Raw genomic sequence first — 26,960 nt, 5'->3', positions numbered from 1 at the left:
TTCAAGAGGACTAGAACATAAAAGCAAAGATGGAATGTTGAGACTTTATAAAGTACTGTTGAGGCCTCACTTGGAGTACTGTGAGCAAGTTTGTGTCCCTTATCTTAGAATGGATGTGCTGAAACTGGTGAGGGTTCAAAAGAGGTTCACAAAAATGGCTTTTTATAGGAAGAGCCTTTGATGGCTCTGGGCCTGTATGCACTAGAATTCAGAAGAATGAGGGGTGACAGGCATCTTTGGTTATGCCTCTAGCCTTGCTGAAGCAACGTATCGTGAAGATGGAAAACATTACGATCCTGCTTCCACAGTTCTGACAAAGGTTCTTTAAACTGAACAATTAATTCTTGTTTCTCTTTCCAATAATACTGATTAACTTGCTGAGTGCTTCCAGTAATTTTAAATATATATAAGCACACCTCTGAGAGAAACTGGACATTTATACATAAAAGTATCGAAGCACTACATTGGTAAAATTGATTAATAACACTTTTCCGTACCTAGTACAAGAGTAATCTTCATGTGACCCTGAAGTGCAAAGCTTAATCTAAATAACAATTTTTTCCAGTCAGTTTTCCACCAGACAGCAATTAAACCATCAATCTAACCAATTTTAAACACAGCTTATATAGTTCATAGGACAGAACTGCCTCTTAAATTTTTATTTTAAATAAGTATAACCTGTAAGGATTAAGGCACAAATCTCCACTCTAAAAAATGCACATGGATGTATGGGCTAATACTCCTTTCAGTGCAGAAAATAAATTTCCCAGGTGATGAAAGTGCAAATTCTACTTATTATTCAGAACATACAGCAGTTCCACAAAGTGATGACATAATAACTATCATTATGGGCCTCAGTACATTGGCAGAAAACTCAAGTCATGACCCTTCTAAAAAGAGCCACAAGCCCACCAACTTCATTTTCCATTTCTCAAACTACATTCCCAATGCCATCACTGAGCAGACTTACCAGTATTCCTATGTTCTACTTCTTTCAGATTCATTCCACCAAGAGTATTCTCAAACCAGAATAATTCATCAAGCCTTTCACAGTATGAACAATCTCTCAAACTTTACTCTTTGCACATTTTTCTATACCATGCCTTTCAGCTGTACATGACCAGGGCATTTAGGTCTCAATGAATCCAATCTTATTCACATATAACACCATCTGGAGACATCATTGCTATCACCAAGTGTACATGTCTTTAAACTACATTTTAGTACATTTTTAAAATCATACATCAAAACTATTAGGAGACATGGAAATTACAGCAGGAAGTTACTTTATGGAAAAGCTCTTGCAAAGGAAGAGAATAACAGATAAATAGGTGTGAAGAAAGTAAGGAAATTATTTTTAAATATATTTATATAATTACCTTTCACCAAAGGTCCCGCCCTCTTTCTTTTGATGGTTGTGACCCCTGTTAGTCCTACTTTGTCAAATTAGCATTTTTAACGTATGAGAACAAACAGGAATGTGTGCTGGGTTATCTTTCCCTAAGAGGTGAAGTGAGCTTGTTTCTTTCCTCAGCCAAAGACAACACCACATGGGCAATCAAAATATTGAGAGTTATTTCCTATTAATAACTACTTGGATCGATATGATCAAATTCCTTTTAGCATTGCAAGAAATAACTTTACTTATCTTGGTATTAAAATTACCAAAGATTTTAAGGACATGTATAAATATAACTTTCTTCCATTAATTAAATACACACAACAAATACTTTCTAAATGGTCTCCTATGACATTATCATTAATTGATCGAATTAATGCTATTAAAATGATAGTGTTACCGAAGTTCTTATATGTATTCCAAGCAATCCTTTCCTTTGTTCCTAAACTGTTTTTTGACAGAATAGACTCTAAAATTTTATCTTCTATTTGGAATAATAAGAATCCTAGATTGAGTAAATCTCTATTGCAGAAATTTAAAAAACATGGTGGTATGGTTTTGCCAAATTTTAGAATGTATTACTGGTCAATTAATACTCGATATATTTCATTTTGGATTCATTATTTAGACATACATGACTGTCCGTTATGGGTGGATTTGGAGAAAAACTCAGTGAAGGGGTATTATTTGGCCACTTCACTGGGAGCTCCTCTTCCTTTTTTGCTTTCTAAGATTGGTAGTCGAGACCTCAATCCCATTATCAAACATACATTAAGAATTTGGTTTCAGTTTCATAGATTTTTTGAGTTTAATAACTTTGTTCTTTCTAGTTAAATCCATCTTTTTTTAAAATCCATCAATTTCTGATCAGACCTTTTTAATTTGGAAAACCAAGGGAATAGTAACATTTTTAGACTTGTTTATAGGGGATTGTTTAATGTCTTTCACTAAGTTAGTGGACAACTATGACTTAACTAATGCACACTTTTTTAGATATTTACAAATCAGTAACTTTTTACGTAGTTCACTTCCAAATTTTCCCTCTGCTTATTCACCCAATATGATAGATAATCTTTTTCAGGTTTATCCATTTCCAAAAGGACTGATAGCTATAATTTCTAAATGGTTATTGAATTTGCGAAAGGTATCTAATGATAAAATTAAAGGTGCGTGGGAATTGGAATTTCGAGAGTCACTTTCAAATAATCAATGGGATAAAATTTTTCATTTGGTAAATATTTAATCTATTTATGCCCGTCATTCCTTGATACAGTTCAAGGTAGTACATCGGGCACATATGTCAAAGGATAAATTAGCCCTTATCTTTCCCAATTTTGATCCTATTTGTGACAGATGTAATAGTGAGGTAGCTACTTTAATTCATATGTTTTGGTCATGTATCAAGACAGATAATTTTTGGAAAGATGTCTTTAAAACTTTATCAAAAGTCTTGAATTTGGACCTACAACCGAATTTATTTACAGCAATTTTTGGGATCACTGCACTGGAAGCAGGATATATTCCTGTTTCCTCTCAACGGTTGATAGCTTTTACAACTTTATTGGCTAGGAGAGCCATTTTACTTAAATGGAAGGATTCTAATCCACCTGCTGTTTTTTACTGGCTAACCTCCATTATGTCCTCTCTAAGTTTAGAGAAAATAATAAACTGGATATTTGACACATCCTTTAAATTTGAAGAAACCTAGCAACCTTTTATTCAATATTTTCATATGGCCGGATTGATTGCTCTTCCAGTCACTTTTCAAAACTTTGGATTTGATCAGAAAGTTTCTCTTTTTTCTTGCTTTTACTCTCACTATGAGCTGTCCAGTCCCTTTTTATCCCCCTTTTTCTTTTTTTTTGTTTAGTGGTTTTTTTAATGTATATAAAATTATTAAAGTTTCTTTATCTTTTTTCTTCATTTCATGGAGTGATAAGAGGAGAATTGATTATCTTATTTTTATTATATAGTGTTAGATTGATACTATGTATGATCTTGATAATGTTTATTTCACCTTTTATATGAATTGTTATCGATGCAGATATTTGAGATAATTCTCCTCTTGTTTATATATATATGTACTTTTTTAATTAATAAAAGATTGTGTTGCAAGGACGTGGCAGTGGAATGAACCCAAGTGTTGAACAAGGGCGTGGAAGCCAAGTCCAGAGGTATTACGGTCATAGGAGCGTGGAATTGGTGCCAAGGGAGTCTTTACCCAGAGTCTTGGTCTTCATAGGGAATTCAGGAACAACGCTAGACTTAGAACTGATAGTCCTCAGATCCATAGAGCAAGGTTACTCATACACAAGTTGACCAACTGGCAGCTTTGTGTTGTACTCACAGGGTTTTTATAATGCATTTGCTGATGGAAGGCAGGTGTTTGTAGTTAGTGGAACCTGGGAATGATTGGAACTAAACAAGGTGATTGAGGCCTAATTCCTGAGGTAAGTAGCTAGGTGGGCGCTTGCCAGAAGGAACCATGACAGATTGATAAAGAAAGAAAATAGCACTTCTAAATCAAAATTTTGCCCTCCCTGATGTAACTGTAATGAAGGTGACTTCATTTGTTCTGATCTGACATCAATAACTTTTACACAGAACCAGAGACTGAATCAGGAATTCTCCATCTCTCTGCTGCCAGGAAGTATAATACTTATTTTTAAATGAAGAAATCTAATGAACAAAGCAAATAAATGAATGCCACAAACCCTACATTTAAAAGGGATGCTTTGTATTATTATAATCAATTCAAACACGTGTTGAAATTGCCACAGATAATCAGAGGTTTCTTATGATGTAATTCTTAAATAGGCAGCTCATTTGACCACAGCACCACTGAGTAACATGCTGAATCAGTCTTACATCACCCTTTTGGCAGCCAGATATTGTAAAGCTGCCAAAATGATGACACAGAATAAAGGAAATATTGAAACTCAAATTATGAATTATTTAACATTTTTCATACAGCTCACTGAATTCAAAGCTAAAAAACTAAATAAATCTATAACTGAAAAATACAAAGTACAAATCCCCAGTTCATAGTCCCCATATCCAAATACAGAGGCTTTTGGAATAATAAAGAATTCACCACAAAATACAGAGTGTGGAATAATGCATGATTTGCTCATTGAAACAACTTCTAGAATTTGCTACAGCGATGACTAGCATTCTCCTTGTGTGGAATTTAATAAGAGACAGAGGAAGATAGTTTGAAATGATGCCCTTTGACCCCAGACCACATGTTAAATTCAATGGAAAATAATAGTATAATATTAACACAGTGCTCAAAACATTGACACTGGAAGCAATAACCCAAAGTACAATAAACAGCTAACTGTATATCACAAGGAAAATATATGAAACATCCCAGTGGAACTGTTAGCTATAAGCCTCAAGAGGTACAAGAGAGACTCCTGCACAAGTTCAGAAGTCCCAAATTTCACAACAGGTTTTTGCCAATAACACTCCAATGCTGAATTCCTCGCCGAGTCTACAAGCAGAGTGCCAACTTCCTACATTATCCCAGCATTTACATTGTGGAATCTGCCTGCTGAATCTGTGCCAGTTGAACCAGGCCTAGAAACAACAACCCCATTCATTTCACTGGAGAGGAACAGTTTCACGTGACTTTAGATTATTTCCATTTAAAATGAGTTTAATTAAATGCATTTAATTGTCGTTAAGCATTGAAGCATTTTAATTTTTGTTAACTCTTAACAACATGCTTCAAAAGTTTAATAGTTTTAATGTTTCTGAACATCTCTCAGCTATCTGCCAATTACTTTGTGCACACGGCTTCTTTTGGCTCTGCCAAATGATGTGATTTACTGCACATATGGAAGGGCCTGCACTTTGAATACAATAAAATCATAAAAAATCCAGCAGTAAAAGGCGACAGGGAGACAGAAAAATAAGCTGGCAAATTGGATAAAGTGGCAAGTAAAATTTAATACAGTAAAGGGTGAGTGATACTTAGTGCAGAAAGATCAAGGAGATAATGGCAGGTTCAAAATGGTTTGCAGGAAGGGAGCAACAGAGGTGTATGGGCAAATAAAAGCAGCCAAAAACCGCACATTGTAACAAATATGGGATTCCAAACTTCATAAATAGAGGCAGGGAGTACAGAAGCATAGATGGAATGCAGAAGCACTATAAAATACCAGGCAGCTAATGGTATATATTATATATGACTAGCCACAAGAAGGCTGAAAGTTCAAGAAAGGGTGAAGACGAATATTACTGGACTGGATGAGAAGCTTGAGTTACAAAATTAAAATGCAGAAGTTTATATTGTTCTTTTTGGAGCAAAGGGTATTGAGCAGACACTTGACAGAGTATACAATACTATAATGGATTTTGAGACTACATGAGGAGAGCCTGTTCCTGTTTGTTCAAGGATCAGGAACAATGATTTAACAATGATTTAAAGTGCCAGACAAAAAATCTCAGGCAATGGAAGGAAAAACTTCTGTTATGCAGGAAGTGCTGATGCAAGCATCAAAGTTTTCAAGTAGAACTGGAAAGGTACATTCCATTGGTGGAAGAAACAGAGAATTGTAACAAAGTAAATTATTCTGCTAGAAGCTGGCAAGGAATCAATGGGCAAAACAGCCTCCCTCTCTGGTGCAAAAACATTCTACAATTATTGTAGAGCATCAATAGGTCTAATCACACATGACTAACCCACAGCTGCAACAAAATTCCAACAAGAAAGGATCGATGCCTGGTTTTCTTTTCATATTTTCAGTCAAGCACAGAAGAGGTACAGCAATTAAATGTTTCAAATCAGCTGGTAAGTGTTGGGGAGCAGAAGGCACAAGTACTTCCTAATAGCCCAAAGTCAGCTTCACAGAAAAGACAATAACAGACAGGAGCAGGAGGAGGCCATGCAGCCCATTGAGACTGCTCTGCCATTTGATTATGGCTGACTCAGTTCTCTCTCAAATCCGTTCTCCTGCCATTCACACCCTGACTTATCAAGAATCTACTGACCTCCACCTTCAATTAATCCAAATACTTGGCCTCCACAGCTGCATATGGCAACAAATTCTACAGACTCACCACCCTCGAGCTAAAGAAATTCCTCTTCAGCTCCATTCCAAATGGACGTCCCTCTAATTTGAGGTTGTGCCCTCTGGTCTTAGACTCCCCAACTATAGGAAACATCCCTTCCACATCCACGCCATGAAGGCTTTTCAACACTCAATAGGTTTCAATGAGATCCCTCCTCATTCTTCTAAGTTCCATCAAGTACAGGCCCAGAGTCATCAAATGCTGCTCATACAATAAGCCTTAGATTTCCAGAACCACTTTCATGAACCTCCTTTGAACACACCCCAATGTCAGCACATTCTTTCTTAGAAACTGCTCACAATACTCCATGTGGGTTATCATCAGCACCTTATAAAGCCTCAGCATTACATCCTTGTTTTAATATCTAATCCTCTTGAAATGAATACTAACACTGCATTTGCCTTCCTCACCACATACTCAACCTGCAAGTTAATCTTTAGGAAATCCTGCACATCTTTAGGTCCTAAATCTTTAGGTCCTTCTGCACCCTCTCTGCTTTCTCAACACTATATGCCCCTCCATATATCTTTGTATTGTCTGCAAACTTGGCCACAAAGTCATTAATTCTGTTATCTAAATCAATGACATAAAACTTAAATAGATGCAGTCCCAACACCAAATCCTACGCAAATCACTGGCAGCCAACCAGAAAAGGTCCATGTATTCCTGCTCTTTGCCTCCTGCCAATCAGCCAATGCTCTATCCCTGCTTGTATCTTTCCTGTATTACCATGGGCTCTTACCTTGTTAAGCAGCCTTGTGTAGAGCACCTTGTCAAAGGCCTTCTGAAAATCCAAGCACGCAACATCCACCAATTCTTCGTTGTCTATTTCCTCAAAGAACTCCAACAGATATGTCAGGCAATATTTTCCCTTATGAAAACCATGCTGACTTTGGCCTATTTTGTCATGTGCCTTCAAGTATTCCAAGACCTCTTCCTTAGCAATCAACTCCAACATCTTCTCAGCCACTCAGATCAGGCAAATTGGCCTATAATTTCCTTTCTTTTGCCTCTCTCCATCCTTGAAGAGTAGGGTGACATTTGCAATTTTCCAGTCCCCCAGAACCATGCCAAAATCTAGTGATTCTTCAAAGATCATTACCAGTGTCTCAGAATCTCTTCAGCTACCTATTTCAGAACCCTGGGGTGTAGTCTATCTGGTCCAGGTCCTTTCAGCTTCCCAAGCACCTTCTCCCTAGTATTAGCAACCGCACTCATTTCTACCCCGACACTCTCGAACTTTCAGCACACTACTAATGTCTTCACAGTGAAGATTGATGCAAAATACTTATTCAGTTTATTTGCCATTTCCTTGTCAGCATCATTTTCCAGTGGACCAATATCGACCCTCGCCTCCCTCTTACTCTTTATATATCTGAAAAAACTTTTGGTATTCTCTTTGATATTACTGGACTCACTTACCATCCTATGTCATATTTCCCCCCCTTCTGTTGATTTTTAATCCTCTAACTTCCCATTATTTTTTACTCTATTATATGCACTCTCTTTTGCTTTTATGTTGGCTTTGACTTCCCTTGTAAGCCACAGTTGTGTCATCTTGCCATTAGTACACTTCTTCTTTGGGATGTGTCTACCTTGCACCTTCCGAATTGCTCCCAGAAGCTCCAGCCACTGCTGTTCTGCCATCATCCCTGCTAGTATCCCCTTCCAGTCAACTTTGACCTGCTCCTTTCTCTTGCCTCTGTAACTCCTTTATTCCACTGTAATACTGATACATGTGACTTCAGCTTTTCCTTCTCAAATTACACTGTGAATTCTATCATGTTATGATCACTGCCTCCTAAGCTCCATAACCAAATCCAGCTCATTACACAGTACCCAATCCAGGATAGCTGATCCCTAGTGTGCTCAACTATAGGCTGCTCAAAAAAGCCATCTCATAGGCATTCTGCAAATTCTCTCTCTTGGGATCCAATTTCAGCACCAACCTGATTTTCCTAATCTATCTACAAATTGCTATCCCCCATGACTATCATAACATTGCCCTTTTGACATGCACTTTCTATCTCCTGTTGTAAATTGAAACCCATATCCTGGCTACTGTTGGAGGCCTATATATTTAATTCACATCAGGGTGTTTTTACCTTTGCATTTCCATAACTCTACTCACAAAGATTCTACAGCTGCTGATCCTATGTCACTTCTTTCAAAGGATTTGATTTCATTTTTTACCAACAGAGTCGTGCCACCTCCTCTGCCTACCAACCTGTCCTTTTGATATAATATGTATGCTTGGATGTTAAGCTCCCAACTTAAATCTACTTTCAGCCACAATTCAGTTGTGCCCACAACATCATACATGCCAATCTCTAACAATGCTACAAGATCATCTACCTTATTCTGTATACTGTGTGCATTCAAATATAACATGTTCAATCTTGTCAAGAAAACATTCTCAGATGCTGGAAATCCAAGTAACGCACAAAATGTTGGAGGAACTCAGCAAGCCAGACAGCAATTATGGAAAAGAGTACAATGGATGTTTCAGGCCGAAATCTTTCATCAGGACTTATGATGAAGGATCTCTGCCCAAAACTTTGACTGTTTACTCTTTTCCATAGATGATGCCTGTTCTGATGAGTCCCTCTAACATTTTGTGTGTGTTGCACCTTCAATCCTGTATTCGTCTCCCTTTTTGATCTGGTCCCCAATACATTGAAACTCATCCTGCTGACTACAATTTTGCCCTATCACCTGCCTGTCCTTCCACTACACTATTCACTGCCTCACTACACACTACACACTGCCTCTGCTTGTAGACCAACTGCCCATTCTCAGTCCTATCACTTAGTTTCCCATCCCCCTGCCAAATTAATTTAAACCCTCCCCAACAGTTCAAGTAAACCTGTCCACAAGGATACTGGTCCGCCTTGGGTTCAGATGTCACCTGCCCCTTTTATTCAGGATATCCCAATGATCCAGAAATCTGAAACTCTGCCCCTTCATAACCAAAGCAATACCACAACAGCTTATTTTTGTGAGGAATCAAAATCATTTTAGGTGCATTTTTATATTCATTTAATCATATAAAATATCATCAAACTGACTATTTACTTTGCTGAAGTGGTGAATATTTAGAATAATTTTTCACTTTTGTTATTGGACACTTCATTGAGGGTCTAGTGTTAGGGTACATAATATAGAGATGATGGGGAGCTAAGATCAGTTAGACTGCAGTAAGTAAACAATTCCAGGACGTTGAGTCAAAATGCAGTAATTTGTAGCAAGGTGCTTAACAAACAAATGCTAGCTTTCAATTCCTGGGAAGAACTAAGTTAAACAGTATAAAGTGGCATGGAAATGGTTAATTTCAACATACTTCAAACATAAAGAGAAGGAAGCATGCACGCGATTGTATACCTTACAGTTGGGAGAAACAAAAATGTGATTAACAGAACAGAACTTGTTAAGGAAATACCTGTAATAGAAATGTTAGAACTGGAGGCTAAAGATGACAGAGGATATACACAACATACAACCTTAGTAACTTAAAGCACAAAAGAAGACATTCGAGTCCAAAATATTTGTGCCAACACTCAAAAAAAAGTTGCTTGATTCCACACCCATTCATTTTACAGCTCAGTGGTGCATAGCATTGAAACTTGCTCTCTGCCTATCACATACCCCTAGGCACCATCTACACTCTTCATATTCTTCCTCTTGCACCCTCATCAACTGCCACCAATTACCACCTCCACCCCCAATTCTGTCACTCATCTACACCACCAGTATATATTTTTCTGGCAGTATCCAATTCACCTCATGACATGTGGGAGGAAATAGGAACACCCGGAGGAAACCTACGGAATTACAGAGAGAATGTGTAAATTTCATGCAGGTACCACCCTAAATCAGAATGGAACCTGGGCTTCTCAAGTGGTGAGGCAGAAACTGTGCTGTCGTTCCATTTCCATGAGTGGAAACATAAAAGATACTTGTTATTCATGGAAACACTATGCACCCTTAGCACTGTAGAGAGACACTAAATAAGCATGAAAAATAATACACATTTCTTTGACATGGAAATTCCACACGTGATCAAAAAAGAATATCAAGGCCGGCTTCCAACTTACCAGTAGGCATTAAACTAGCTTTGCATACAGGCCAACTATTGTAAACTCTGCTCAGTTTTAATTCGTAAACTAATGAATGAAAATGAAAACTAACCTGTACTCTGATCTGCAAGTATTTTTTAAGTCAGCTGACTCAATTTTGAACATAAATGTACAAAAAAGTACCATACCAAAATTAATGAATGAGGAACTACTGGAAATTACCTGAACCTCATTGCCCTGAATTATCAATCAAGGTTTTATCTTTTACAAGCAGCCACAGATATCCGACCAAAATAAAGCATAGATTATTCATTCAAACCAATTGGCATGATCCCAAACCTGAGAAATTATTTTTCAGCCTCAGCCAATTGGCCTGTAAACAATAAAACAGTATCTCGACAGTTACAGCTTTGCTGTATGGTTTGTCATGGTCAGAAGTTTGCACCAAGATGGAATTCTCTGGCAGATTCATATCAACTCATTTAATCGGGTTTCTTTTTTTTGTACCTAAAATGTTAGACTGGCCTAAAGTTTTGTATGAATGGCGTTCAAGACACTCTTTACTTGAAAGAGTGGTTGCTGGCCACAGTAACTGATTGATGTTATATTGGTATTGCTACACGAGTCTAACTGCAGAATTTTACATCTAACTGCCAAATTATATTTACCATAAAGATACTTCTGATTCTTCACAAAAAGTACTGGGGCATTATCATTAGCAAAATGTATTTCATTTTATTTATTTATTTTTCACACTGTGGCCTCACCAGCAAGTACGGTATTGATTACCCATTGCTCATTGTGCAGGAAAAGCTGTGGATGAATTACTTTCTTAAAACACTGCAGTCATTCTGGTAAAGGTACTCCCACAGAGCTGTTAGAATATACCGTAGAACAGTACAGCTCAAGAATAAGCCTTTCAGCCCTTGATGGCTGTGCTGACCAACCATGATGCTAAATTAAACTCAACCTACTTGTCTGCAATAATCCACATTGCTCCATTCTTCACGTTAATATGCCTGCCTAAATGCCTTTGAAACACGCATAACCACCACCACCCAGCAGCACCTTTCAGACACCTACCACTCCCGGTATAAAAGTCTGATATTTTCTCCCCTATTACACCAACGCTTTAACATTTAACATCCATACCCTGCGAAAAACGTTCTGCCGTGATTATTCAGAAAGTTTGCATAATTTTAAAAAAAATGAATGCTCATTTTTTTTTCAGTAACTTAAAAGTTTAATTATCCCAAATTCACCGGAAGTCATTTTAATTTGGCCAACCATGATTTTCTTTTGTAATTAAGTAAAAACTTGGTAATCACCTCATTTTCTCTCAGCTCACATAAAACAAACTACAACTGGCTATAAATAAAGTAACAGTGTAGCAGAAAACACCCACATCAGATTTCTACCAAAATTGCTCAGTTCCAATCTTTTCAGTAAGTTGCCATATAGTCTTCTCAAAGCAAAAATGTAAATCTTAAATAAAGACAGGTAAAAACAAAAATGCTCAACAGGTGAGGCAGCATTTGTGGAGAAAGAGCCCGTTTCAGATCAATGACCTCTACAGACTCTAATGAACAATTTGAGATTGAAATGACTCGGCTACAGAGATGATTTAGTCTGGCTAAGATGAAGCGCAAATTTCAGCACCTTTCCAGCTTGAAGACCCAAAATCTCTCATTGGTTAATGGCAATTAGGAAACTTCAGTAGCGTTAAGGATGAGTTGCCATCAGTGGATAGAGCAGGCACAAAAGTCAGCTGGGTAACAGCTTTCAGACAACAATTATACAGTCAGCAGCAAAGATGATGGATCAGAATCTGAAATCTATACCTCCTACCCTTATGTACACTTTGTGTTAGAGATTGACTGTACATCAATCCATCATGGCAGAAATGGCATTTTATGTCCTCAGTGTCTCGTTACTTGGACTTGATGAAATTAAATGGTTTTAATTTACTCAAACTTAGGAATGATGAGTATGTAGATCTCTTAAGTTCAATAAAGCTGACATAAAGTAGATAAAGTATTTGTCACATAGTCAACAATACAGAATCTTTAAAGTTGTTTTATTGTTACTATCATTGTTTCAGATTGGATAGGTGGGATTTTAATCAGCATTCCTCTACAGAATTTTCCATTAATGTCACATGCTGGTTCAGGTAATACCAGGGTAAATATACACAAGCATCAAAATAATAGAACAACAAGGAATATATTATTCAGGTTTACAATTTGTTTTGTGGCACAAAATTACTGGGTACAATAAAACTTCAGTCATATTGGAGCTAATTTCTGTCCACAGCAGCAAGGATTCCAAATATGGAGCCGAACAGTTGCACCAAGCCCAATTATAAATACATGCTAAGTGGGGATGAAACAAAGGTATTCCTTGCACTCTGTGTGATTGCAATGCATGCATACCGTGTTGTACCCTGAGTAAATCATATAGCTCTCTCTGCATTTTTGCCTTAGGTTTGCAAATACAGAAGACTGGATACATAATAAACACGAGGAATTCTGTAGGTGCTGGGAATCCAAAGCAACACACACAAAATGCTGGAGGAACTCAGCAGGCCAGGCAGCATCTATGGAGAGGAATAAACACTCAACGTTTTGGGCCAAGACCCTTCTTCAGACTGGATACATTTCTCTTCAATAATTTCAGCTAAAATATACATTAAAAAGTGCATCAAAATTACAGCTGGCAGTGCAAAAGGACATATTTTAGAGGAAAGGATTTTTGATAGTTCTTAATTTTTGTAACCTTTTAAAGCAAAACAGCTGTAGATGAAAAAAAAAGAGAAAATTTGTTTTTTTTAGGGTATGGCAACAGGCCTTTCCAGGCAAATGAGTCTACACCGCCCAATTGCTCCCATGTGACCTAACAACCTACTAATCCACCTGCCTAATGAAAGGTGGGGAGATACTGGAGCACATCTAGAGGAAACTCACACAGTCACAGGGAGAACGTACATACTCCTTTCAGACAACCACGGAATTAAACCCCAGTTACTGGCACTGTAATATTATGCTACTGTGTAACCCCCAATTGCCAAGCTTTATTCATGAATTAATGATAAAAATGCTACACTTTCAACTTTACAGGTGAATAATTTATGGTGTTGGAGTCCTAACCAAGAGGAACTCAGCAAACCATCACTACTGCAATGAGTGGTGTAAGGGAGCTTTATAACTAAAAACACTGAATCAATTAGTAGTTAGCATTTTGCAACTCAGCAGAACAAGGCGGACAGGAGAAAGAAAGTGTTCGAATACCCAGCAGAATCAGTGTAGCTCTCCTCAGGTGCCATCCCACGTTGGTAGTGTATAGCTATAACAATACTTAAGCATGCCAGAGCATGTTACCGGAGATGACTCATGTTCAGAGTCAAAGACTGATGCCAAGAAACAAATACTCAGTTGGCAGCGCTTCACACAGTACACAGCAGTGCCAATGCAATGAAATCAGAAAGGATACTATTAGATGGTATATTTAGTACTACTGGCAAATGACGAATTTTTAAGGCTTCGGTCATTTACCTATAGAGGCAATCCTGGGAGGTGAAGAACTGCACCCCACCAGAAAGGCAGACAGGATGCCTGTTCAGCTCTTTTTGGACTCACAGTGACTCTATTTTTCATGTTCCCAGTTCCTCTTCTAAAACCAGTTTTGAACTGGGATTGGGAAATGGTGGTGGGGCAGTAGAAATTAAGACATTTGGGGGCGCAATGAGTAGACTATATGCCTCTTTCTGTGAGTTAAGATTGATTAATATATAAATCTGCTATTATGAGCTCAAAATATTGCCTAAAATGATAGTAAATATGCAATTATTTGGTGTGGACAGCAAATAATAATCTTACTTATTTGCTTAAGAACTCCATCATGCAAGAACAACTATTAACTTAAAAAGCCAAGAATAAAGCTGACCATCGTCCATCATTGGCATCATCAAACATTCACTAAGCACCTACTTGAATTTTATTTCCATAAATGCAAAGGAATGAACAGTAGGACATATAACAAGCCAAGACCACCACTTTTAGCTTTTAAACTATCAGAGTACACTCTGACTTTAGACTAATAAATTATCTAGTTACTTTACATTACACCATATATGTAAACTTACATTATATTACTAAACTTCACATCAAACATTTGGAACTTTTTGTTAAATTAAGAAAGATATCTTTAAGCCAAGCCACATGCACAAATCCGAGGCTGTTATAAGTTCAACCCAATTTTAAATGATGTCCACTCTAATTTTCCATTAGGTTTATCCATCTGTATACATTGGCATGTATACTGAAAGATAAACAATATGAGCAGCTACTCATTATATACACAACTTTGAGACATCAGACTTGAGACATACACTTCTAGATTTTGTAGATCACAAATCATAGCCCCACCTAAGACATATTCAAATGCACCATGGTATTTCTCTACATAATAGTAAGGATATTAATGAATATTACTTATCTATACCCACTGAGATTATAAATCTCCTAAAGGAGGAACTATTTCCTCCTGCGAAATAGATACAAGAGATTTGTAAAACTATAAATATCAGTGAAATGAATGAACCAGAGGAAAGCATCAAAAGTATGTACAGAAACATACACAAGATTGATAGAATCTATATCAATAGGGTATGATCAAAATTACAATGTTTAGATAGTAAGGAAAAAACTTATATCATGCCTTCCATGGCATGAGATCATCCTCAAGTAGTTCACAACCAACAAATTACTGTATGTTTTTGATGAAGTTGCATATGAAAGGACACTGATCCAAGAAACAAATAATTTAAAATTCATTCACATGCAAAACAGGTTGCACTATAAAAATGAAGTGTTCCAGCAAAATAAAACTACATATTACTTTTAAACCTACAACACTGGCACTGACAGAAGAATTTGCTGGCTGCGAGCCAAAGATTGCACCCAAAACTATTAACAGGCAAATGGACTTTGAATTGTGAGCTTCTAGAGAGTGTTATACAAAATGTACAGACTTTAGAAAGTATCTAAAACCAGAACTACAGTTTTATAATACAAGATATTTAGTCTAAAAATTAATTAAGTTGTTTCATTCTGGTATTATAATATGAGGTATAGTTTATGAATATGAGGTATAGTTTCAACCCATGATTATAATTTACCACAGGATGAATTTGTAGTCATTGATCTTGCAGCTTTTACCTTAATACCTACTTCTTTGTCCAAATTATGGGGCACCTGACCCAATATGGCCATGTGTCAATTTTTATTTGATAACCCATGAAGTAGTTTGGCTGCATATTTGATGTAACACAATTTGGATAAATTAGTGTTTGATATAACAATTCCCTCAACTATCAGACATTAAAAGTAATCACATTCTGAACTTGAAATTGGATTGTCAACAGCAAGATCATTTGTTGGGAACTGCAGTACATTTGCATGCACAGGAAGTATAAACCCTAGCAAATGGTGTACACCAGTGGACTGAAAACTGAGCATTCATATATCTATATCCATGCAATGGAATAACCATGAATACAATATTGATCCAATCACAAACAAGAGAAAATCTGCAGATGCTGGAAATCCAAGCAACATACATAAAATTCTGGAGGAACTCAGCAGGTCAGGCAGCATCTGTGGAAAAGAGTACAATCGATGTTTCAGGCCGAGACCCTCCAGCATCTGCAGATTTTCTCTTGTTTGTGGTCCTGTTGAAGGGTCTCAGCCCAAAACATCGACTGTCCTCTTTTCCATAGATGCCGCCTGGCCTGCTGAGTTCCTCCAGCATTTTGTGTGTGTTGCTCGATACAATACTGATGGGTATTTTGAAGTCATTAGGACATATAAAGACACATAATTTTGTTTTCCTAAGTTTGTCCCACTCATTCATTGTCTGATCACATGTTCAACTCTCTCCGGTTCTTATCATTCAATGTTTAAGGTGATTGGCTAAATTACAGCATATATTGCTTTCAAAGTTACCTCAGAATAAAAATATAGATATATGGCTTTAAACTTTTAAGAAGAATGAATCCATTTGAATCTTCACTACTTGTCCTTCTCCATTTTGAACAGCTCCATTTTTGATTAGTAGAATTTGAAAACTGGTAGAGCTTATCAACAGCAAGATCTAACATGCTCAGTGAATAATACATATACCCATCAATCAAGTAAAGAAGTACTCTCAGCTGCAGGCACAAAAGCATACCAGGAGCTATAAACTGATACTACTATGCCTATTCAGGTTAGAAGTTAAGAGTGCACAGTAGTTAGAGACCTGGGTCTAGTACGCAGTTTAGCGTACTATTTATCTGTCCTGCACTTTACTACATGCATTTCATATTATATTTTGGTTTATGTGTTGGGTGTGATATATGTTGTGTGGGTACACTATGGTCTGATTGTTTCATTTGGTTATATACTGTCTATGTACAGTCAGGCGACAACAAACTTGAACTTGACCTTGAAATATGGGCCCCTCAATCTTAATGAATTAAAGTTTCAGGCTTCTGAGAGAAGCCTCTGCTAGAAATGCCGCAGATATTCTAAACACAAAATTCTATTAATCATTTCCTTGTAAATTCATTCATTCTTTCTTTCAATATTATATCCTAGGCCTGACAGAGAACCAAACATTGAAGACAAAAAAAAAGTCCTTGGAAAAATTAGTAAGTCATTGGTTTGTCAACTGTATTACCCAGGCTTTGGTTATATTTATAGATTTGTTGTTATTTTGTTAGAAACTTGTACATCCATTTTTGTTGCAGTTGATAAATCCATTGGTTAATTATGAATTTATTCCTAAGCATGATTTTGAGCCAGTCAGGGACACATGATGCAAATAACCTCACAAAATTGAATGATGCCAAAATACAACAAATAACAAATCAAATGATGGATACACATTTTTGTAAGAATAAAACAAAAATGTTCTATTTTTTTCACACTGATTCATAATAAGTCAAATTTAATCATCTTTGGTCCATATTTGCAACCTGTAGAATGAGCTTACACTTTTCAGCAAGTCTGGGATTTCTTTTGATTTTGTTGATTTTACTGATTTAAAAGCAATACTACATGATGCCTGGCCTTGGATAATTTTATTATTACTCACTCATATTTAAAGGTACAGAATTTCAATGTAGACTTTTTAAAAAAGTTCTCCATTATAATAGCTGCAAGTTTGCAAGAAACTTGGAAAACCCTGATGAGTTTGGATAATGTTACTAAACAACTTTGGCACGAAAGTTTCAGTAATGGTAAAATCAACAAGTACAAACAAGCTGGATGAACTCAGCAGGTCGGGCAGCATCCATTGAAATGAGCAGTCAACGGATGCTGCCCGACCTGCTGAGTTCATCCAGCTTGTTTGTAACGTGTTGATCTGACCACAGCATCTGCAGTGTACTTTGTGTTCAGTAATGGTAAATATTTCTTATGCTGATTAAATTGTAAATGTGCATACTTAGAATAGCCTTATGGACTTACACTGAAACATTAAATAATATGCACTAATATGCACTAAGGGAGGTAAAAACATCATGGTAACCGTAATGGGATAGCATTTACATTGGTCATTTGAAATTAATTGTGATATGCTAAATGAAATACATGTGATTCCAAACAGAATCTGCAGTGACTCTTATATTGCAGCTCAGTTCTGTCTGATGAAAAAAAATTACATGTGTGTTAATATACCAAATTGGGAAAGCTAGGCTCATTTAGTAATGAGTAAGGCACAACACAATTGGAAGAGTTACTCTACATGCACTGGACCAAAAGGCTGAATTGCAAATTTGCAAGTTCTCCAAACAGAAGTGCAAGAATCCAGTCATTGTTGCTGACTAGTAAATAACTAAAAATTTTCCAAAACTTAGTTCATGCATGAATTCACTGTCATTATAGATCCCACACCAACCCTGAAAAGTTTCCAAGATACATGAAGGTAATAAAGTCAAAATAACTGGGTTGATCAAAATTATTTGAAATGTTACAACATACATACATAAAGAAGTGCAAGTGAGATTAAAATAACTTTCCAATTGACTATGAGTTGAATCCAAACAAAATCAAACATAACAATGAATATGGTAGAACAATATCCGCTCAACCAATGAAAACCTGTGTGACAGTGCAAGCAACTTTATTACATGTCCATGACCACTGCATCTGACAGCAACCTTTTGAAGACAATTTTGATTTATTCCAACTGGGATAACACAAAGATGTTTCCTTTTTCACAAAATGCACAAAGAAACTTCCCCAATTTGAATTAATAAATGAAATAAACTTCCACTCCAAAAGTCTTTTGCAGCCAATAACGTAATAATGGAATACGAATGAAAGCAAAGCCAAATAAAGCAAAATCCCACAAACAGCAAGAATTATAATGATCAGAGGAAAATAATCAGATCAAATGTTTTTGTCATACTGCATGAGAGATAAATGCTAGAAAACTCCTCAGCGCTTCCCCCCTTTTTTTAAAAAAAAAGTCATGAATACCTTTGGCTAAGTTAATTATTTCATTTATATTCTTCAATTCAATCTTGTACTTTAAGTTAGTGATCTAGAATTAATGACTGACAAGACATTTATAACCATCAGGTTTTCAACATTTGAGTATAGCTTTGTTTTAGGTGGTCGTTACAAAGTTTTCAAGAAACACCAATTGAGTTGATCAATGAACTCTCCTTTTTCATGCTGGTTCTTTCTTAAAAATAAAATTGAAGTAATACAAGTCAAAGTGGTCCAAGGACATAACATCAAGCTTAACATTAAACTTAGTTTTCAGCCAGATGCATTTAATACTAGCATGCTGGTTGTCAGGGAGATGTGGTCAACTGGTTGGGTGAGACAAACTACTAATTGGCATCACTGAAAAACTCTACTGCATGAAATATGTACATATATACCTCGTGAAAGTGACTAACCTGCCAAAGGCCATTTTATAGTTGAATAACTAATCATGTTGCCTGAAAAAGTATGTCCAATACCAAAATGTGGTTGTCATTTACATGGTACAATTGTTTCTTTCTATCTTTCTAGAACTACAAAGTGCTTCAGTTTTCAGATTACATTCATCAAAATCCACATTGTTTCATAGCCATTAGTTACAAATTTCATTGTTTCTTTTATGCATCTCTTTGCACAAGTGTTGCTTCAATGCAAGGAAACAAAATCACAACTCAGTACCTAACTGAACTTAAATTGTGGTAAAAATTAAATCTTTCATTTAGAAGTTGTGTAACGATAACTTTACATGAAGGCCTGCCTCTAAATTGTTTTTATGAAAGTTCAAAAAGGCAAAGCTAAGAGAAACAAAGTTTTGAAAATTATTTCCTGGTATAAATTCTATCTATATTCAACTCACTAATCCAAACAATGCTATTTTACTTCAATGACATCATAAATCCATCGATATCAATGAAACATTATTCTTACAGAAAATTAAACAACTCAGCACAACCCAAACAAAGTGTTGGAGGAACTTAGCACCAAACAATTCAGTTGCTAGGATTTACACAGCATGAAGTACCAAGCACACTTGCAAGTTTCACTAAAGATCCTTGTTACAAGCGAGCACAAATTAATACGCCGGTGCTATTAAATACAAAATAACACCAAATTTATGCAAAATCAATGCAGTAGATCTATGACTCTACACTTGCTGCTTGGTATGAACTTAAGTGCAGTTCCAAATGCAACAACAAATCCAAACAAACATGGGATCTGTGTGACTTTAACGCAACCCCCATGTTACTATCAGCAAAATGCATGTCTATTAATCACAATACTGGACAATCCACACACCTTTATTGCATATACTGTATGTACAGGTAAAAAATGGACTATGTCAGCAAAAATTAAAATACTAACATGTAACAAGAATTCTTAAAATTCTACAAAACTCTAAATTCCACTTGCAGTAGCCATTTCACTGCACTGATAGGTTACATTCAGTATAATTTCAATAACTTTTAAAATTATTTCCAAAATTTAACAGAAAACTTTAAAAGTATTCCTAATGGTATACAACCTCTGTGTTGTTATGGCAGGGCACTATAAGGAATGACATGTCACTGCCCTGATCATCTGCTTTTGTATCACAATGGCTGCATCTGTGTTGAATAACTTGCATATTAAATTATTTCCCAGAAGGGTTGATTCAGTGAAGGTGGCACAAAATAAAACAGCTTATTTTGACAGTTATCAGTCATTTCTAACACTTTTGATATACAGAGCAACATTTTAATTCTATGTAATATGGTACTGTGATAAAGATGGGAACAGCAACAGCTGTGATTGTAATGTCACAATAGCAGCAGCAATTGAGCTAATGCACATGCATTTGTGTTGATAAGCATTGTGTGCAAGATAGATGATTCCTTTATGGTAAGCGGGATGACAACAACGAGGGGACATGATTGAAGGCATATATTTACAAAAAGAATTATAGTCCTACAAAATGCAGCAGAGCAAGTTCAAAGAGTCAGAGAGAAAGAGCGAGAAAGAGAGAGAAAAACAAGGGCAACCTGCAAAGGAGGCAGAGAGAGAAACATGGATGAACAGACAAACAAAGGTCAGTCAGCAAATTGCAAAAAAAAAAAATCAAAGAAATTGAGACAACCAGACAAAGAATAGAGATAGCTTGTTAATGCAGCGAGTGGAGCAACACCTCACTATGGATGGGGATTCATCCGCTATTCAGTATTAAACTTATGGATTCCAGAGTTGATAAAATTTCCACAATATCCTAGGGCCTTATACTTATATTTTCCTTTAAAACTTGTCAAAGAAAACTGGAGTTAAGCATGTTATACCTTAATGGAGTAAAACTGAATAGATACTCTACAAATTAAGTCATGGCAAGGAATTTCATATACTAGTTGTCTTATTTCTTAGTCTTAACCTTGAATAATGATTTCCACTTACAGTTAGACAAAAGGGTTAATTATGCACAAAACAGATATGCTAGCAACTTCAAAAGGTATCCATTTCTTTTTCATAGCTGTAAATGGTGTAATCATAACCAACAGGGAAGGGATATGATTGAACTTGTTGCATTTAAAAAACTTAACAGAGATTATTTAAAAATATATACATACCATTAAAGCTTGCCCAAGAAACATGCAGCTTTTGGACCAACATGTGTGACAGAGGGGGAAGACTTACTCTGGCATCACAGTGAACTCACAGTGAGCTTCCAATTAAGTGCAGGATAAAAGAGATACAGAGCTGAAATAAAACATCTCTGGACACGGGAGGGAAAAAAATCAGGCAGTATGATGACCTATGCCAATCTTACTTACCTTGCAGTGGCTATATTTGGAATATCACCACCTAAAGTGGTGATTATTTATGGTACAGGCACATTTAAGAGAGATGGGAACTGACTGAGAATTTTAATTTTTAAACAATGATTCTCATTTGACAGCTTTGTTTTAAAGGGCATCAAGAATTTAATCATAACAAAGGCCTGGGACTGCTAGCTATTCAAACCAGTCAGGTGTTGTTTGTTGAACTCCAGTCTTATTTGCTGCAATGAACAGCAGCCGAAAGTGAAACTCACTTTAAGAGGTTTGAAATACTTGGTGTTTACTCACTATTACATAAGCCAAATTTTTTGTTGACTAATTGCAGACTAATTCTGGCATGGGTAAACACTATCTTTATGGGAACAGAAGCAACGCAAGACACATCAATTTGGGGATGAATTAAAGTCCTCAACTAATCTGGGAAAGACCGATGTTTTTATTCTGGTTTTGAAGTTACGCTATGACTTTGGGAACTAGATTTATATAACAACAGTGTCAATTTTCGCCCCATATTGCCTACATCCTGAACTCAAGATCAAAGGCGATTGCTAAGCATTCCACATCAAGCCCACTGCGCTATCCTTCAGTTTAATATTTCCAAAGTCAGATGTCTTGAGAGTGATTTAGCAAACTACATTCAAGTAATCAATGGTTTCAAGGCCAGTCATCCGATAAAGTGGAAAGAAAGTTCGTTCTCTGTTCAGTACGAGATGACACATTACATCAGCACCATAACAAACCAGCTGATATAATGCAGAGGAGATGCCCATCAGCTGAACGGCCAAGTGTCTTTGGCGCTGCCATCAGGCTCCTACCTCCCTGCAGAAAGAGGGGGATGACTGGCCGCCTGGCCGAGATCGCTTGATCTTGCGGAACTTGACCTTGATGCCAGAGCGCAGTGATGTGGAAATGATGCTCCCGGTGATCTGCGCGCCCGCCCTCACGCCGTGCGGAGGGCCGCCCGAGGGGGAGGGGCTGCCGAGGCGGCCCTGGAGAGATGGAGCTGCGGGGGCCCTTCCGACCAACAAACCCCCCCCCCCCCCATGAGTGCAAAGAGTTCAAAGTTGGTGCTTACTATGTTTTCGCCTGCGCTATGCGACAATCCCAGAATGCAACGCCTGATAGGTCGACATCACCACTAACTAACCGCTCCCCCCCCCCGGGAAAAAATATGTCCAAGGTGCACTCAGCAAGATCCCAACCCCGAGGCAGGGCAGGAGTTCAGACAGGCAGGGAGAGAAACGAGGGGATTTCGCCCGAACGTGGCCGAGAGTTGGCGAAGATCGGACCCGGTCCTGCCGACCTGCACCAACCCGGTTACGGGAACAACAAAGAAATGCAAAGAATAAAGTGCAAAGTGCTAAAATTTTAAGGGGTAATTTCTTACCATCTGTGTCTCAACTCCTTCTTCCGGGGCAGGGTTTGTGTTGGTATTGGACGGCATCATGGGATCTGATTTTATAGATTGCTATATTTTAGATGTAATAAAGCGGAGCAGTGCCTTCTGTCCTTCAGCCTTCCCTTGTCTGCAAAAAAAATTCAAAACAGAGAGAAAGCAAATGATGATTTTGGAACCGTCAAATCAAGACTGCAGTGATTTCTTAATGTCTTCAGTTATTTTAGCAGCCGTGCCTCTTGCCACCTTAGCGAAAATGATAGCCGTTCCAGGCAGTGGCGCTCAGTTAGGAGATGGACAGTTGTTCCCAACCATTTTTTTCTAATAAGCATCGTACAAATCGTCAGTAAACGTCAGGCCGCCTACAGTTGTGCAACTGGCCGGACATTATCGTCGTATCTGTCTCCCCTTGGAAAAAAAAAGAAGTCCGTAACAGATCACTATCACATTGAATGAGTTTCCCCCCTCTCCTCTCTTTCTCTCTCTGTTATAACATGGCGGTTTTGACATGGTGCCAAAATGCGCATTTTGTTGCTTTACTCGCTTTGGCCAGAGGAGAGAGGGACCCTTTTCAAATACAATACATCTCCTTTTTTTTTATTTTATTAGCGGCGTTTCATTCTCACATTCTGCTTGGTCAGCATTTTCCATTTCCCCCTCATCTTTGTCAAGCTTGTCAGCAACACTTCAGATCAGCACAGATTCCCTGCTTTCTACACCTCACTGGCAAGAATCTCCCGTCCAACATTTTTATGTATATCTCTCACTCGATCGGAAACTAGTCGTAGTATGTGGGAACAATTGAATATATAACAAAGTCGAATGATACCCCTGGATCCCCCTGAAATATCCGGTGTTCCTATCGTATTGTGTGTTACGTATTACATTACTGGATTAAGTGTTTTCCAAAAACGTTTCGGCTTTTTTAGTTGGTCCTTGCGATTCAAAAGAACAGCCCGAATAAAAACTGTTTGGCCACAGCTGTGGGTTGGCAAAGTAAAATAGTATGATTGTAATTGAAATAGAAACCAACATTTCTTAACGTGTAAATAAATAGAGCCCCATAGTTAACACAGAGAACAAAAATAAGAATACAAGCTGTTTCCTCGAAACATCGGGTTGTGATCTGATTAATAATTAGAGCTTTGGTCTGTGTTTTGACTCAGAAACGGTGACCTCAGCGAGTCTGACTGTAGTATAACTGATTACTGTGTATCAGTGTTACAATAATAGAAACGTTGGAGGATGAGGGAAAAATAACGCCCCGTCAAAATAATGGACTGAGCACCTGTTGCTATGGAAAATCCTAGATGCATTTGCCATGTGTGATGTTGTACTTGGCAGTGAGAAAGATTTTCTGGAGCCTTCCATTGCTTTTTTTCCCCCGTCCTTTATCTAGAATCATTGGGAATAGCTCGCTAACATGGCGTCTGCTGACTTTAAACTTCAGGTTAACCTTCATAGACGGTTTCAGTGCGAAAAAAAAACGACGTAAGGGTTCATTTAAATCATGACATTCCCAAAATTATTCAGATGACCCTTTTATGCAGGTCATTTGCAGTTAACTGCATCAAACAGGGATCAATCTCCGTGTTAACAGGGCAAAGTATACATTATATATTATATATAAACGATATACAATTGCAAGAAAAACACCCACTTTCACAAAAACGTACTAACTTTCAAACTAAATTTAAGGAAAAATCCCAGAAACGTAACGCCCCCCAAAACGGGATACACCGAAGATATTCGGGCTTGATTATGTAATATACGTAGCAACTGCTGCACTTTGTTGCAGATCAAAGTGACATTATGGAAACAAAATATAAAACATGCGCTGACATGTTTAGCGGGGACAGATATTTGTATATGAATATGTATATAAGTATATAACGTATATAATTTTTAAAATCAGCAACCATTACCCCTTCACACACCCCCTCCCGCCCCAACACACACCCAGCACCACCACCCAGGTTTGCGTGCAGGTGGGGCAAGGTACGTCCATCGTGATTCCACTCGCGCAACAATAATCCTCGGAGATCGTTATTATTGCTGGGAAATAAAACACAATTCTGCGAATGGGCTGCGCTGCTGGAGAATCTGATGCCATTTTGGTCAGCCAGTGCTGTTAGAAAGCGAGCAGTAGATGTGCCAGAGACTGACCATAGTAGTGGAGTTTTGGAAGACAGCCAAGCTTCAGATGATAAACTGGCTTTAGCTGCAGAGAATACTAACACGTACCAAGGCTTAGCTACATTTTTGTTCGATGCAAGCCTTTAAAAACAAAATCACACACACGGACTCGACCAGATTACACTGAACGAGTATTTCAGATCTCGGACACTTCCTCCGTTTCATCGGGGAACGCAGTTCCTCCCAATCCAAACCTCCCAAGTTCACGGTGAAAGTGAACAATCGTTAAAATATACGGGAGGGCACATCTGCAGAGAGCCTCTGATGGAACCTCTACCCCCACCCAACCCCCATGAAAAGGAAAAACATCACCATCTTTTACTGCTTCTTGGTTTGCAATCGCCTTCGAAAAGTTGAAGATCGGAAAATATATTGATTAGCTGATGAGTTTAGTAGTGATCGGAGTGTAAATTACCCGTTGCCAATCCAGGCCTGGACCTTTTCCCTCGGCTGCTTCTTCCAGCGTCCTCCCCAGCCGGCGCGGCCTCCTTGAGGTCCCCTGCACTTACTGCAGAGTCCTACCGGGTAGAGCCCGGCTTCCGCGCAGTCCTAAAGCCCGACCTACTCAACGCAGCTCTCTCACTTTTCCATCCCTTGACCTCGAGATCAGTAAACAAATACCCCAACCTTGGCAATATCACCTGCTAAAATTAATAAAAATTCATTAACTACCATGTGTCCGGTTTACCCCCGTATTATTTTAAATTAATGGTATCTTCTGAATATCCCACCTCCTCCTCGATTTATTTGATCATACTCACGGACCAATTAAAACTTTTAAAATTCTAATTTCCATTCTGTCTCCACGGACAAAGTAAGTTGAAGTCAGGAACTAAATTTCAACGCAATAAAAGCTCTATCATAGATTCGTGAAGGTCAACAAATAAAATTCTACTTATCGATACAGTAAGTATGTTCTGAAGTCTGATACTGAGATCGCATAGTGGAGCTCTAGCTGGAGTCAGAAGATTGATTCAGAATGCATAAAGCATTGTTTAAACTTATTCTGTCAATTTTTTTTAAAAAAATATTTCATTCCCTCCAACCAAGTGCACAACCTCCAAAGTGGTTTTGTTTTCTTAACTTAACCCTAAACAGAATTTTGCTGTTGCTGCCTTCAGGAAGGCCGTATTTCAAAACGACCTGGATTAAAAAATCAGAGGGTCATGTTTTACGGTATCATTCGGCGTATTACGAAGGTTCTTCTTTGGCACACTAACCAATCTAATTGTTACATACATGTGGGAATTGGAATGTAAATCTCAAATATATTTCATAATAATGTGTATTTCCTGTTTAAGGCTATTAATTAAATCAATGCTATATGTTGATAAAATGAGCTATTTCACTTACCATATGATTTCAAATTAAAATATGAAGTACTGCTGACAAAATATGGCTATTTAGCTTAAAATCAGACTTTAGATTAGATGCATTATCTATACATTTGATAGTATTTATTGAACTTTGTATCGTCTA

General features: G+C 37.5%; 2 protein-coding genes across 18 annotated transcripts in view; one reads left to right on the top strand and one right to left on the bottom strand.

Annotated features, from left to right (window-relative positions):
• The window catches only part of dnmt3ab (DNA (cytosine-5-)-methyltransferase 3 alpha b), a 487,596-nt gene extending 461,488 nt beyond the window's left edge, over positions 1-26,108 (bottom strand). For 2 of the 5 annotated variants that reach the window (XM_059981717.1, XM_059981718.1), the window contains exons 1-2: positions 25,897-26,105; positions 23,277-23,415 (exon numbers count right to left, since the gene is read on the bottom strand). In XM_059981717.1, the coding sequence (XP_059837700.1) occupies positions 23,277-23,336 (60 nt within the window). In that variant the 5' untranslated portion in view covers positions 23,337-23,415; positions 25,897-26,105. Of the gene's footprint in view, positions 1-23,276; positions 23,416-25,896 lie in introns of all 5 variants that reach the window. The other 3 variants (XM_059981719.1, XM_059981720.1, XR_009514305.1) reach the window with 2 other exon arrangements.
• A 160-nt stretch (positions 26,109-26,268) lies between these two features.
• Positions 26,269-26,960, top strand: part of LOC132400604 (uncharacterized) — a 261,413-nt gene continuing 260,721 nt past the window's right edge. For 9 of the 13 annotated variants that reach the window (XR_009514310.1, XR_009514309.1, XR_009514307.1 and 6 more), the window contains exon 1: positions 26,269-26,387. The gene's annotated coding sequence lies outside the window, so the exon portion shown is untranslated. The remainder of the gene's footprint in view (positions 26,388-26,960) is intronic. The other 4 variants (XR_009514313.1, XR_009514317.1, XR_009514312.1 and 1 more) reach the window with 2 other exon arrangements.

The sequence above is a fragment of the Hypanus sabinus genome, chromosome 10 (genome assembly GCF_030144855.1).
Source record: "Hypanus sabinus isolate sHypSab1 chromosome 10, sHypSab1.hap1, whole genome shotgun sequence".
Lineage (NCBI taxonomy): Eukaryota > Metazoa > Chordata > Chondrichthyes > Myliobatiformes > Dasyatidae > Hypanus > Hypanus sabinus.
The sequence above is the reverse complement of the archived record's forward strand: the minus strand, read 5'-3'. Positions and strand labels throughout refer to the sequence as shown.